A 13,864-nucleotide genomic window follows, 5' to 3' on the forward strand; every position below is an offset into this window, starting at 1 on the left:
CAGTAATATACGAGTGATACCTTGTACACAAACACCTTGGTATTCGTCACCCTCTGCAATGCATAGCAATTCTGTAGAATGTTAATAGTTTTATTCATTGGAAATTACAGGCCCTTTTCACTATTTAATGATATCATTTGTAAATAATGGCAATGAAAACACGCGCACATTCTGAATACAAATAAACCTAACCTTACAAAAGTTCAAACTTTACTTGGTGCTTTCGTGACTGTATATATGCATTACATTTGTAACACGCAATGTCACCAACAAAAATGTATTACACTTCACTCCATAATAAATCGGCATCTGTGGACACAGCATCTAATTACATTACGCAGCATCTATTACCCACGGCCCCCAACTGCCCCCCCACCCCCAACTGCCCCCCCCAACTGCCCCCCCCAACTGTCCCCCCCCCCCAACTGTCCCCACCCCCAACTGCCCCCCCAACTGTCCCCACCCCCAACTGTCCCCCCCCCAACTGCCCCCCCAACTGTCCCCACCCCCCAACTGTCCCCACCCCAACTGCCCCCCCCAACTGCCCCCCCCCAACTGTCCCCCCCCCAACTGTCCCCCCCCAACTGCCCCCCCCAACTGTCCCCCCCCCAACTGCCCCCACCCCCAACTGCCCCCCACTGCCCCCCACCCAACTGCCTTCCCCCCAACTGCCCCCCCCAACTGCCCCCACCCCCCAACTGCCCCCCCCCGAACTGTCCCCCCCCCAACTGCCCCCCCCCCAAACTGCCCCCACCCCCCACTGCCCCCACCCCCCACTGCCCCACCCCCCACTGCCCCCACCCCCCAACTACCTTCCCCCCAACTGCCCCCCCCCAACTGCCCCCCCCCCCAACTGCCCCCACCCCCCCCAACTGCCCCCACCCCCCCCAACTGCCCCCACCCCCCCCAACTGCCCCCACCCCCAACTGCCCGCCCGGTACCCCGCTCAATGCGTCTCCCAACCGTGCCCCTCACTGCCCACGTGCTCGCCGTGCGCGCCACGTGACAACCCAGTTCCCGCCAATCTCACGCTCTCCGATGATTGGCCGCGGGCTTCACCAACAGCGACGAGTGTTACTGGGAGAAAAAAAGTCATCCGGGCGTCGTTTTTTATTTCCCAGACTGCACCGGCAAGCGCCGAGAGGATCCCGCGATCCGATTCGTCCGTGCGCCCCGGCGAGAGGCGGGGCCCGCGAGGCGCGTGGGCCAATGGCGATCCTCGTTAGAGCGAGCAGCTGCCTATGCGCGCTAGGGAATGTAATCGGTGACGGGCAGCACTAGGATCGGACCCGGAAGTCGTCCGCTCTGCCCGGGTAACGGCGCGTGGATGGAGGTAACCACACACGTGTAGAGGGGGTAACCACACGTGGGGTAACCACGTGTAGAGGGGATAACCACACGTGGGGTAACCACGTGTAGAGGGGGTAACCACACGTGTAGGGGGTAACCACACGTGTAGGGCGTAACCACGTGTAGGGGGGGTAACCACACACGTGGGGTAACCACGTGTAGGGGGGGGTAACCACACACGTGGGGTAACCACGTGTAGGGGGGGGTAACCACACACGTGGGGTAACTATGTGTAGAGGGGGATAACCACACGTGTAGATGAGGGTAACCACACGTGGGGTAACCACACGTGTGGTGGGTAACCACACGTGGGGTAACCACGTGTAGAGGGGGAAACCACACGTGTAGAGGGTAACCACACGTGGGGTAACCACGTGTAGAGGGGGGTAACCACACGTGGGGTAACCACGTGTAGAGGGGGGTAACCACACACGTGGGGTAACCACGTGTAGAGGGGGTAACCACGTGTAGAGGGGTAACCACACGTGTAGATGATAACCACACGTGGGGTAACCACGTGTAGAGGGGGGTAACCACACACGTGGGGTAACCACACACGTGGGGTAACCACACGTGGGGTAATCACACGTGGGGTAACCACGTGTAGAGGAGGGTAACCACACGCGTAGAGGAGGGTAACCACACGTGGGGTAACCACACGTGTAGAGGGTAACCACACGTGGGGTAACCGCACGCGTAGAGGGTAACCACACGTGGAATCAACACGTGTAGGAGAGTAAACACGCGTGTAACGGGGCAACTGCAATGAAAGCGGATAATCACGCGTTTGAAGACGCTGTCAGCAGAGGGCAGTGCAGGAACAACCAGAGTAGTTTTCTGTACTTCCAGAACTGTCATTTGCACCCAAGTCTGCTCGTTGTCACCAACCCTCACTGTCCAACGTGATGTATTTGTATTTTGTAGTGGGTTAAATTCAGGCGCACACTGAACTTTGGAGACAACACTATTCGCTAACACAACAGGTAACACTTAACATAACGACTTAAGGTGGTAGCCACCTTTCATAACTTAGCTAACCCACGGGGGAACTACATCACTGGACCAGGACAGCCCAACACGCTGCTTGTTCCACTAGCGGAGACCGGAGAGCTTCATCCCAGAGATGACCCAGCAGCAGAACAACACAGACCAGCCCAGCTCTCCGTACACACCCCGCTGCTCATAACCACTCCGGCGTGGCCAGCTCCGCCCCAAGACACGCCTCCCTTCTCGATCCTTCGGGAAGGCCCGAACCCCAACCACGTGACCCCCCTGGGGCCCCTGGCCCCCCTTTATCCGGTCACGTGTCCTGTTGGGTTCACGCAGAGTACTCTTTGGTTTTTTCGGTAAAATCACGTAGGTTAAAAGAAAACAAATTAAATCACGACGTTTCGGAGGCAACACAAGCTTCTGTCTTCAGGTGAAACCGTCACAGCAAAATTGCTGTATCAAGTATAGCAATTTTTCTGTGACGGTTTCACCTGAAGACGGAAGCTTGTGTTGACTCCGAAACGTCGTGATTTAATTTGTTTGCTTTCTTTTAACCTACGTGACTTTACCGACAAACCCAAAGAGTATGAATCCTTGCAGTCACGAAAGCTTCAAATCTAGAATTCACGCAGAGTATCACAGCCCGACGTGACCCCCGTGACACCTGCCTACAGCCCCCATACCGAGCCAATACAGCAGTGTCGTTCTACTACACTACATGTTTGTCAAATAACCCAGCAGCGAATGGTCAAAGGGGAAGCACAACAGACCTGTCAACCCATACGGTTTACCCGTATTCTTGTACAGGGAAATAGAGTTTTTGGGACCATACGGCGTACTGCCATTTCAATACGGGCAAAATGTTTTTTGTCTTATTTGTATGTGTTTTAGGATAAACTTTTAGATTTGTAAGAGCACAGGGTGACCAATAACATCTGAATTGGTCTATAATAAGGTAGGCATCGATCAGGGGTTGACAGGTATGAGTACTTTGCAGTTGTGTAATTATTGTCTGTGTGAATAAACATGACATTCAATTGTCAGGAAAGCCTTTTGGCGATGTAATTAGATAAAAGCATTTCTTAAAACATTGGACGTTTACGTTTTGCAGATGAAGAAACACACGAAGAAATGCCAACGGAAAAGAGATGCGCGTGGAAATGAATCGTCATGCCTGGAAGAAGCTCCGAATGACCTGGATTTGGACCAAGTCAAGATTTGTAAAAAGAAAAGATGCGTAAACCACAGAGCGGAATCCAGGAGTGACGATGCCCAAACGAAAACGTCTGATGGTGATTCGCGGTGTGATTCTTCTCGGGTTGCAGTAGACGGCGGCGAGCACCATTGCAAGCACGGTGAGCGGAGAGAAGGCGAATCTCGACGACGAAGTGAGGAGGCGGCAGTTGCACCTCAACGGGGAGAAGACGTGCGTGCCTGTTCCAGAAGCGGTGACGCCGAGTGCAAGGGAGTGAAAAGGAAGAAGAAAATGGAAAACGCTGACGATAATTTGACGCCAACTTGGCAGCAAGAAGAAGGGGCTTTGCAGTCGGACCGTGAAGAGGAAACTGTGAAGAGTGAGAAGAAATCGAGCAGGAAAAGGAAACGAACTGCAGCTGATGGAGGAAGTAATTTAGAAGACATTGAACCTCCTCCTGTGCAGGAAAGACCTCGCAAAAAGAGAAAACGCAGGGAAATGAGCATTGCGGTGCCTGACCGACATGCTTCTTCTGAAGGGACAGTTGTGTCAGAAAGTTGCCCGATGGAATCGCCCGTGAATCCTGAGCCATCCCCAAGCTCCAACAGGAAGAAGAATAAGAAGAAGGCAAAGTCGTACCAATCTGGAAATAACCAGGGTGGTGTAATAGCGCAGAATACTGCGGGCACAAGGAGCAAGAAGCATGGCAAGAAGAAAAAACGGCGTGACCTTGAGGAGGGCTTACCCAGTGAGCCACTTCCCACATTGAGAACCGAGAACTCTGTCACCAACGAACATCGCCAGATAAATGCGTCCCACACTGAAGAGGTTGTTGATGAAGTAGATAAAGAAATGGGGGATGAGGAGGATGAGGAGGAAGAGGAGGAGGTTAGGCATCTCGAGAATTATGATTACCAGGTCAAATTCATGAGTAAATTCATTCCTGGCTTTGCACGTAGATCGCAAATGTATATTGCTCATGCCCTCAAATATGACTATCATCGTTTTAAGGAGTTTGAAAAGGAAGGTCAGTAGTGCAAAACACAAATATTAGTATTTTTTCTACTTAATAAGGTGCATGTACATTTCAGACAATTATAATATACAGTATGAAAATGTACTTGATTTGAAGCTTTCGTGAATGCAAGGATTCATATTCTTAGGTTTTTTCGGTAAAGTCACGTAGGTAAAACATCAAAATTAATGAAAATAAAATAAAATAAAACAAAAAATCACGACGTTTCTTTACCGAAAAAACCTAAGAATATGAAAATGTACTTCTTGGCAGACCGATTTTGCTATGTTCATTCCTTACAAATTCACCACCACCCCTACAACTTGCCCATCTGTCCTGCACTTTAACCCTTAAATTCCCAACCCCCTTCATCCCCTAGGAATATGACTGTATCCTCGTAGGATATCGTCAACATACGACACCCAAACCGATAACTCGTAAACAAGTCTTACAAAAAGTGTGTTTTATTGTGCTGTTTAACTATAGAAAATAACCAGCAATAATGGAACCGTGTGTGTGCGTGTGTTGCTCTTGCTGGCTTGCAGGAATCAAGGTCCGGTTTGGGCGTTTCAGTAAGGCAGAGGTGGAACAGCTGCACATGAATGTTTGCGACTTTATTCGTGACCACGATGCCTTCACGGATCCACAGAAACTATTCCTGCCCTCGAACTTCCCCGCGGAGAAGAAATTAATCTCAAAATACCGATTGCAGAACAACTTCTACAACTACCTGCGTGCGTTACAATGCATTATAAAGCTAATCACTACCCAAGACAGTATCCACTCTTAATTTATGTTGAACTTCTTTCGCACTGTACGTAGCCAACCGTGCAAACCATAGAAGTGGGTGCTAACCATTTCAGGAAGGTCCTACGTTGGGATATTTTGATAAAACCAATAGTGTTTGGCATATGGGAAAAAGCTCAAGGAAACTCTTGTCATATATGATGGTTAATAGAGGGTAGTGCAGAAAAATCTATTCTTGTACAATGCTCGCCCACCTTTACCAATCCGTACTGATCAGTGTGGTAAGTGCGGTCATCTTGACGATGACCCACATTGTGTGGGGCAGCCTTCATCCTTGAATTAACAAAAGGTGCTGTACGTGTACACTGGCACAACACATCACCGACTTCAGTTTTACAGCTATTTAAATATCCACTTTACAGCAGGTGCAACTATAATTAAGATATTTCAAGTACAGCATTGGCTTGTGTTTGCTCAAGTGACATACGAGGTAAGATCGTTCTCTCTTCATTTTGCAGTTCAGGGTATTTCAAGACCAATGAAGCAGATATTCCAACGTGGGATGACTTTATATGAAGGCCAAGACTTGAAATCTGGAAGGTAAGTACGAGAAGTGCTCTTCTTACAAACACACTCCGTTCCTGGGCCCCGTTTGTAAGTCGGAACACAATGTACTGTATTAGTTAAATGCACGGTCTAATTTGTTACGGTTCAACAAAAAAGGGAAGCATCGTTAAACTCAGAAATATTGTAAATGTGCATGCAACACTTCAAAAACATACTGTACAGTAACAAAGTAACAGGAATATAATCTTCTTGGTTCTTTCGGTAAAGTCACGTAGAAGGGAAGTAATAAAATAATAAAAATAAAACATAATAAAACAATTCTCACGACGTTTCGGCCACAACGCAAGCAGCCGTCCTCAGGTGAAAACCAGGTCCGTCGAGGCGACAGAGTCTGAATGAAACAGCACACGAGCTTGGAGCATATATATAAGCTGGGCGCATTGACAAAGGAATTTGCATATCAAAAGGAATTTAGCATATTTATGGGAAATGCAGGAATGTGATTAGTACTGCATATGCATGTGCATTATGCAGGATTAACAGCATCAAAGGGAGCTGCAGTTACTGCTGCTGCAGCAGTTGCTGCTGCTGCTGCAGTTTCTGCTGCTGCTGCAGTTGCTGCTGCTGCTGCAGTTGCTGCTGCTGCAATTGCTGCTGCTGCTGCACTTGCTGCTGCTGCAGTTGCTGCCTTATCCATTTTAATATAACACTATGTATTATTCTACCCACCCTAATGTGTATCATACTGCTATATGTTTACTGTACAATTACGACACCATACATTACTCTGCACACTGCACCATGCCAGTGAGTGGAACGCGGTCTGAAAGTCACCGTAAACGTGAACACAATCAGTTAAGATCCGAAATGGTTTATTACGTCCTTCCAATGATTGCTAAGCCAGAATCCATCTTCTCGGTTGAAATTGTCTCTGTGTTTGTATATGTGGATCGCCTCATGAACGAATCTCTCATGATAGCCAGATGGCTTGCAGAGAACCTCTGTCTTGGAGAAGTCAATGTCATGTGAGCCCACTGAATTGTAACAGTGATCTGCCACGGCTGAGGTGTTTGTCCTACCGTGTTTCAGGTCTGCCTTATGTTCACGGATGCGGTCCGAGACATGTCGTTTGGTTTCTCCAATGTAACTGCTACCACAGAGGCAACTTAGTTTGTAGACGCCAGGGTACTGTATGTCTGGAACCACATCTTTTACAGACGGGACCAGATCACGGATTTTATGTACTGTGTTGAATCGGACCTGGATCTTGTGTTTAATCAGGATTTTGGAGATCTTTTTTGTGACCCCAGCAATGTAGGGTAAGGTGATGGTCTTGAAAGGCTCCTCAACAGGATCCTTCTTGATGGTTGGAGTGATGGCTTTGCGGATTGTGTAGTCGGAGTAACCATTAGCCTTAAGAGCTTGGCGTACGTGTTTGAGTTCACTGGAAATGTGTTCATGGTCGGAGATGCATTGGGCTCTATGATATAGAGTCTTGATGAGGGAATTCTTCTGGGATGGATGGTGGTGGGAATCCGGTTTTAGATAAGCATCCGTGTGGGTGGCTTTCCTGTAGACAGAGTGGCTCATTGAACCATCAGGTCTTCTTTTGATTAGGACATCCAAAAAGGGCTCACATGACATTGACTTCTCCAAGACAGAGGTTCTCTGCAAGCCATCTGGCTATCATGAGAGATTCGTTCATGAGGCGATCCACATATACAAACACAGAGACAATTTCAACCGAGAAGATGGATTCTGGCTTAGCAATCATTGGAAGGACGTAATAAACCATTTCGGATCTTAACTGATTGTGTTCACGTTTACGGTGACTTTCAGACCGCGTTCCACTCACTGGCATGGTGCAGTGTGCAGAGTAATGTATGGTGTCGTAATTGTACAGTAAACATATAGCAGTATGATACACATTAGGGTGGGTAGAATAATACATAGTGTTATATTAAAATGGATAAGGCAGCAACTGCAGCAGCAGCAAGTGCAGCAGCAGCAGCAATTGCAGCAGCAGCAACTGCAGCAGCAGCAGCAACTGCAGCAGCAGCAGAAACTGCAGCAGCAGCAGCAACTGCTGCAGCAGCAGTAACTGCAGCTCCCTTTGATGCTGTTAATCCTGCATAATGCACATGCATATGCAGTACTAATCACATTCCTGCATTTCCCATAAATATGCTAAATTCCTTTTGATATGCAAATTCCTTTGTCAATGCGCCCAGCTTATATATATGCTCCAAGCTCGTGTGCTGTTTCATTCAGACTCTGTCGCCTCGACGGACCTGGTTTTCACCTGAGGACGGCTGCTTGCGTTGTGGCCGAAACGTCGTGAGAATTGTTTTATTATGTTTTATTTTTATTATTTTATTACTTCCCTTCTACGTGACTTTACCGAAAGAACCAAGAAGATGAATCCCTGCAGTCACGAAAGCTTTAAATAGGAATATAATCGTTTTAAATTTTCACTCGCCCTGAATCATGATGCTGGCCTTATTCTCTAAAGGGGGAACAATGAGTCACCACAATTGCATACAATCACGGGGAGACACCAACGACGATCCCCCGTATGACCTGAACAGCAAATGATGTTAAGCGAGCAATGCCTATGAAGGCCAACACGGCACACGAGGGGGTGAGTGGTCAGTACTAAACCTAGCTCTCCAGTTGCGATGTTTACACACCGCACCAGATACTCGTTTGAGGCCGAGTCGACCAGGGGGAGGCCCATGACCGGTTCAGTTAATCGTCACTGGCGTTGGCAGTGAGCGGGAATTGAACTGGGGTCACCGCTTTCGTAGCACAGCGTGCTAACCGTTGCCCACACTCAATTTCACACACAAACCCACTCCCAGCGCGAGCCCGACTCATTACATCTTGCAGAGGATCGCTCCGCTGAACAAAATACTTCTGCAGTTCAGTTTGCGATTGCGAGTTCGTGTTTTTAAGTCAATATAATATATTTATATATTTCATGGAAGCTGGTTCCTAAGTGCGAGTATATGTAAATTTGGTGTTCGTAAATTGAGGACTGCGTGTCCACATTTTCTTGCTCATGAACTTGTTTGCAAAATAGTTGTTTATTTTTCTTGTGATTAAGTCTATGGCAATGTGCGACACTTGTCTTGGAAAAAGGTACTCGGAAGAAGAGTTGAAGCAGCTGACGCAGCTCACCCGGGAGTTGGGTCCACATTGGACTCGCATTTCACAAATCATGCAGCGCGGGCAGAAGAACCTGTCCGTCAAATTCAGTTTGATGAACGATGGTAAGGACTTCTGTTGCCTGCATTGTCTAGTTCATGCACAATTTGGGTAAAGCAAATTGCTAATTGCATTGTATTATAAATATGTACCGCCCTTTTGTCAATACATTGCTGGATGAGGGCCCCCAACCACGCCGTATGGGCTGTGGGGGTTACTTGACCATAATTCACACTTTTCAATGTGGGTGGGTACAGGCGGAGTATAGACTTTGGGAGTATAGTACAGTGGATTTCACGACACTGCCTTCTACTGACATGTTCAGAGATATGGGAAATGTCTCCAATGGTGGTTTGTTGATCACTAGTTCTTGAAACTTCGATTGTCTTGGTTGTGTGGTTTAAGGTTTGACCAAGGGCGTTTGGAGTGATGGGGAGGTTGAGAGTCTGCTGCAGGCAATGAAGGACTACCTGCAAGCTCAGCAGCAGCACAATGGGGTGGACCAACTCAACACAGATTCCGAACATACGATCCGTATCCTGCAGAGATTTCTCTACTCCGAAATTCCCTGGAGACACATTTCCGCCAGCGTGGACAACAGAAATTCCCACCAGTGCAGGGCAAAATGGTACTTAATATGAAATTCAACTAATCTATTTCCTTATTCTCCAGATTGACAGTTCACCCGTATTTTAAATCAAATGTCAGGGATGAGTCTTGTAATCCAGTGTGCGGGAAGATTTGTATAACCTTATTGCCACAAGTTTAGAGTACATCTTTGTGGAGCATAACTCTTATCTATTGCCATAGAGCCGTGTGTGTAAAAACTATATACCGGTAGTCTTTGCACATTACATATATTTGTTTAAACTGAACAAACATTTATGAAGCTTAACTATATTTTTTTAGGATGGCCGTTCTTTGCAATCGGTTGGGAAAGATCACACCACTGACGTATGGATGGAAAGGCGATACATCCAGAATACAACTCATTCAGAGGTATTTGTCGATACTGGAGAACTGTGTAAACGAATTGCATGTGGTTTTTTTGTTAGTACTAACGTTTATTGGAAATTGTCCTTGTTCACGAGCAGTTTGTACAACTTGGAAGTTGAAGACAGTGCGGATATTGACTGGGATGGAATCGTCCAAAAAATGAAGTGAGTAATGCCTAATTCGTCTTGTAATAAGCAATGAAATGTGATTGAAATATACTCGTGATGTACCTTTGTAAAGCTTTCCGTTTGTTTGGCGAGGGCACATTCACACAAAACAAACATCAAGATGATCTTGTGCAATTATCAAGATGGTACTTGATACAGTAAATCTAGCTGTGACGGTCCCACCTGATGACGGAGACTTGTGTTGCCTCCGAAACGTCGTGATTTATTATTTTATTTCTATTATTACTTTTATTAATTTTATTTTTTTACTACGGGACTTTACCGAAAAAACCTAGGAGTAACAATTATCAAGACTTAATCTCATTCGCTACACAAGTGCACGTTAAAATACTACTGCATAGGTATTCATGGTTGTCCTGCATTGTTCTGTTTTCATGTTTTACCGCGTATTTGGCATGTCTCGCATTTCCCTCCATATGCTGGGATATTGTTCAGGAATTGAAACGGCAAACGTCATGCTGAACCACATGTGGGCTGGAACCCAAATCCTCAGGTGCTGGCCTAGAATCGTGACAATCAATATCTTATGAAGTCGCTTTAAACTTTGTCCATAGGATACCACCATGGTTGCTACAAAGGAAGTTGTACCAACTGAAACTTTTTCACGTTCCCAACTGGAAAAATAAGACCTTTGGAGGTATGTAACCCTTAGGTGCTATTTTGCTATTTGATAAAGCTAATGCAAAAAAAAGCTAATGCAAAAAATTCAATCCGTAAAAAAAAATCTTGTCAAATGTATACATTTTCAAAAGACCAATAATTGACATACAAAGTGTGTGCATTTCTCAATGTCCGTGTCCTGCAGAGATAATTGATGTCCTGCACGACATCTATCTGCCTCGGCTTCTGAAGAAACATGACATTGGGCAGTTAAGCGCAGAAGTGGAACCAACAGAGGTTCTCCTCAAACACCTTTTGAATGGCATTGACTAATTGAGGGCCTGGACCCCCTCTACAGATTGTGCTTCAGGCCCTCTTAAGACAAATCAGAATCTTTATCCTGGAAAAATCCGATGAGCTATGAAGCTCTTTGTCACAGATGTGCAATGATGGACAAGGAGAATCCAGTGAGTTGGAGAATCGTGCTGCCATGGAGGCACTGCGTGCGAGAAACCCACCTGCAGGGCACCAATGTGCCTACAGAATTCTAGATTTTAAGCTTTCGTGACTGCAAGGATTCATATTCTTATGTTTTTTCGGTAAAGTCACGTAGGTAAAACATCAAAATTAATGAAAAATAAATAAATAAAAAATCACGACGTTTCGGAGGCAACACAAGTCTCCGTCATCAGGTGGGGGACCATCACAGCCGAATTAGCTGCATCAAGTGAGGCAATGATTCAAGATGTAATCCCTTATAAGCAAGTTGAAGGGGGGGGGAGGAGAGGGGGGGGGGCTCACCAGAATGTGGTAGCCAATGAATGGAAAAGTATCGGGAGGGGGGGGGGCGGGGCTCAAAGACAGCACGGAGTGCTCAACACATGGGGCAGAGAGGGGGAGGGGAGGCCTGATACACATGATAGACAAAAGAACGAAAATGCCCCTGTTTATACCAATGCTGGCTGAACAATGAGGAGAGTACTGTTAAAAAATAACTGGGGATGTTAACACTCGGTAAAGTAAAGTAAAATAGTGCCTGTCAGATAAGATGGTCCAAAAAAGTGTAATTAAGTCTTTTTTGCGTGGTTGATAACATCTTTCCAATGATTACTGAGTTTGTATCCATCATCACGGTTGAAATTATGTCTGTGTTTGTATATTTGTATGGCTTCGTGTACAAACCTTTGATGGTAGCCAGGAGGTTTGCAGAGAATCTTGGTCTCGGAAAAGACAATTTCATGAGAGCCCACAGAGTTATAGCAATGATCGGCAACGGCAGAAGAATCAGTTCCGCCCCCCTCCCTCCCGATACGTTTCCATTCATTGGCTACCACATTCTGATGAGCCCCCCCCCTCTCCTCCCCCCCTTCAACTTGCTTCAGCCAGCATTGGTATAAACAGGGGCATTTTCGTTATTTTGTCTATCATGTGTATCAGGCCTCCCCTCCCCCTCTCTGCCCCATGTGTTGAGCACTCCGTGCTGTCTTTGAGCCCCGCCCCCCTCCCTCCCGATACGTTTCCATTCATTGGCTACCACATTCTGATGAGCTCCCCCCCCCCTCTCCTCCCCCCCCTTAAACTTGCTTATAAGGGATTACATCTTGAATCATTGCCTCACTTGATGCAGCTAATTCGGCTGTGACGGTCCCACCTGATGACGGAGACTTGTGTTGCCTCCGAAACGTCGTGATTTTTTGTTTTATTTTATTTTATTTTCATTAATTTTGATGTTTTACCTACGTGACTTTTCCGAAAAAAACCTAAGAATATGCCTACAGAATGCTGTACAGCAAGTAGGTTTCTGACCAATATGTAGCATTTGGGTGTGCATCTTCTTCAAGCATTTGTTGTCCTCTTAACAGAGTGACAGATATGGGCAATTATCCAAAGAAGTTGAAAACGGTTGTTCCTGGATAAAGGAAGATGACCATCACTGAGAGGGAGTGTGTCTGGACAGAGTACACGTTCCACTGTTTTAAGACACCTGACTGCACATTGCCGCACAGCAAAGATGCAATACCAGTCTTGGGATATATACCAGTAATATACGAGTGATACCTTGTACACAAACACCTTGGTATTCGTCACCCTCTGCAATGCATAGCAATTCTGTAGAATGTTAATAGTTTTATTCATTGGAAATTACAGGCCCTTTTCACTATTTAATGATATCATTTGTAAATAATGGCAATGAAAACACGCGCACATTCTGAATACAAATAAACCTAACCTTACAAAAGTTCAAACTTTACTTGGTGCTTTCGTGACTGTATATATGCATTACATTTGTAACACGCAATGTCACCAACAAAAATGTATTACACTTCACTCCATAATAAATAGGCATCTGTGGACACAGCATCTAATTACATTACGCAGCATCTATTACCCACAGCCCCCAACTGCCCCCCCACCCCCAACTGCCCCCCCCAACTGCCCCCCCAACTGTCCCCCCCCCCCAACTGTCCCCACCCCCAACTGCCCCCCCAACTGTCCCCACCCCCAACTGTCCCCCCCCCAACTGCCCCCCCAACTGTCCCCACCCCCCAACTGTCCCCACCCCAACTGCCCCCCCCAACTGCCCCCCCCCAACTGTCCCCCCCCCAACTGTCCCCCCCCAACTGCCCCCCCCAACTGTCCCCCCCCCAACTGCCCCCACCCCCAACTGCCCCCCACTGCCCCCACCCAACTGCCTTCCCCCCAACTGCCCCCCCCAACTGCCCCCACCCCCCAACTGCCCCCCCCCGAACTGTCCCCCCCCCAACTGCCCCCCCCCCAAACTGCCCCCACCCCCCACTGCCCCCACCCCCCACTGCCCCCACCCCCCACTGCCCCCACCCCCCAACTACCTTCCCCCCAACTGCCCCCCCCCAACTGCCCCCCCCCCCAACTGCCCCCACCCCCCCCAACTGCCCCCACCCCCCCCAACTGCCCCCACCCCCCCCAACTGCCCCCACCCCCAACTGCCCGCCCGGTACCCCGCTCAATGCGTCTCCCAACCGTGCCCCT

The 13,864-nt window shown here is 47.5% G+C and overlaps 1 protein-coding gene across 3 annotated transcripts; it reads left to right on the forward strand.

Annotated features, from left to right (window-relative positions):
- Window positions 1-968: 968 nt before the first annotated feature.
- Window positions 969-11,524, forward strand: LOC133344776 (transcription termination factor 1-like). Of its 3 annotated transcripts, XM_061554924.1 has the most exons (10): window positions 975-1,333; window positions 3,452-4,562; window positions 5,096-5,284; window positions 5,816-5,897; window positions 9,006-9,136; window positions 9,477-9,699; window positions 9,981-10,070; window positions 10,166-10,231; window positions 10,810-10,892; window positions 11,061-11,518. In XM_061554924.1, exons 1-10 carry the CDS (start codon window positions 1,328-1,330, stop codon window positions 11,186-11,188), a joined length of 2,109 nt encoding a protein of 702 aa, XP_061410908.1. In that variant the 5' UTR covers window positions 975-1,327; the 3' UTR covers window positions 11,189-11,518. The 3 variants fall into 3 exon arrangements, with proteins under 3 accessions (XP_061410909.1, XP_061410910.1, XP_061410908.1); XM_061554926.1 differs by lacking the exon at window positions 10,810-10,892 and having other exon boundaries at window positions 971-1,333; window positions 11,061-11,523; XM_061554925.1 differs by lacking the exon at window positions 10,810-10,892 and having other exon boundaries at window positions 969-1,333; window positions 9,981-10,231; window positions 11,061-11,524.
- Window positions 11,525-13,864: the final 2,340 nt, after the last annotated feature.

The sequence above is a fragment of the Lethenteron reissneri genome, chromosome 20 (genome assembly GCF_015708825.2).
Source record: "Lethenteron reissneri isolate LAM-NWPU_2019-01 chromosome 20, ASM1570882v1, whole genome shotgun sequence".
Lineage (NCBI taxonomy): Eukaryota > Metazoa > Chordata > Hyperoartia > Petromyzontiformes > Petromyzontidae > Lethenteron > Lethenteron reissneri.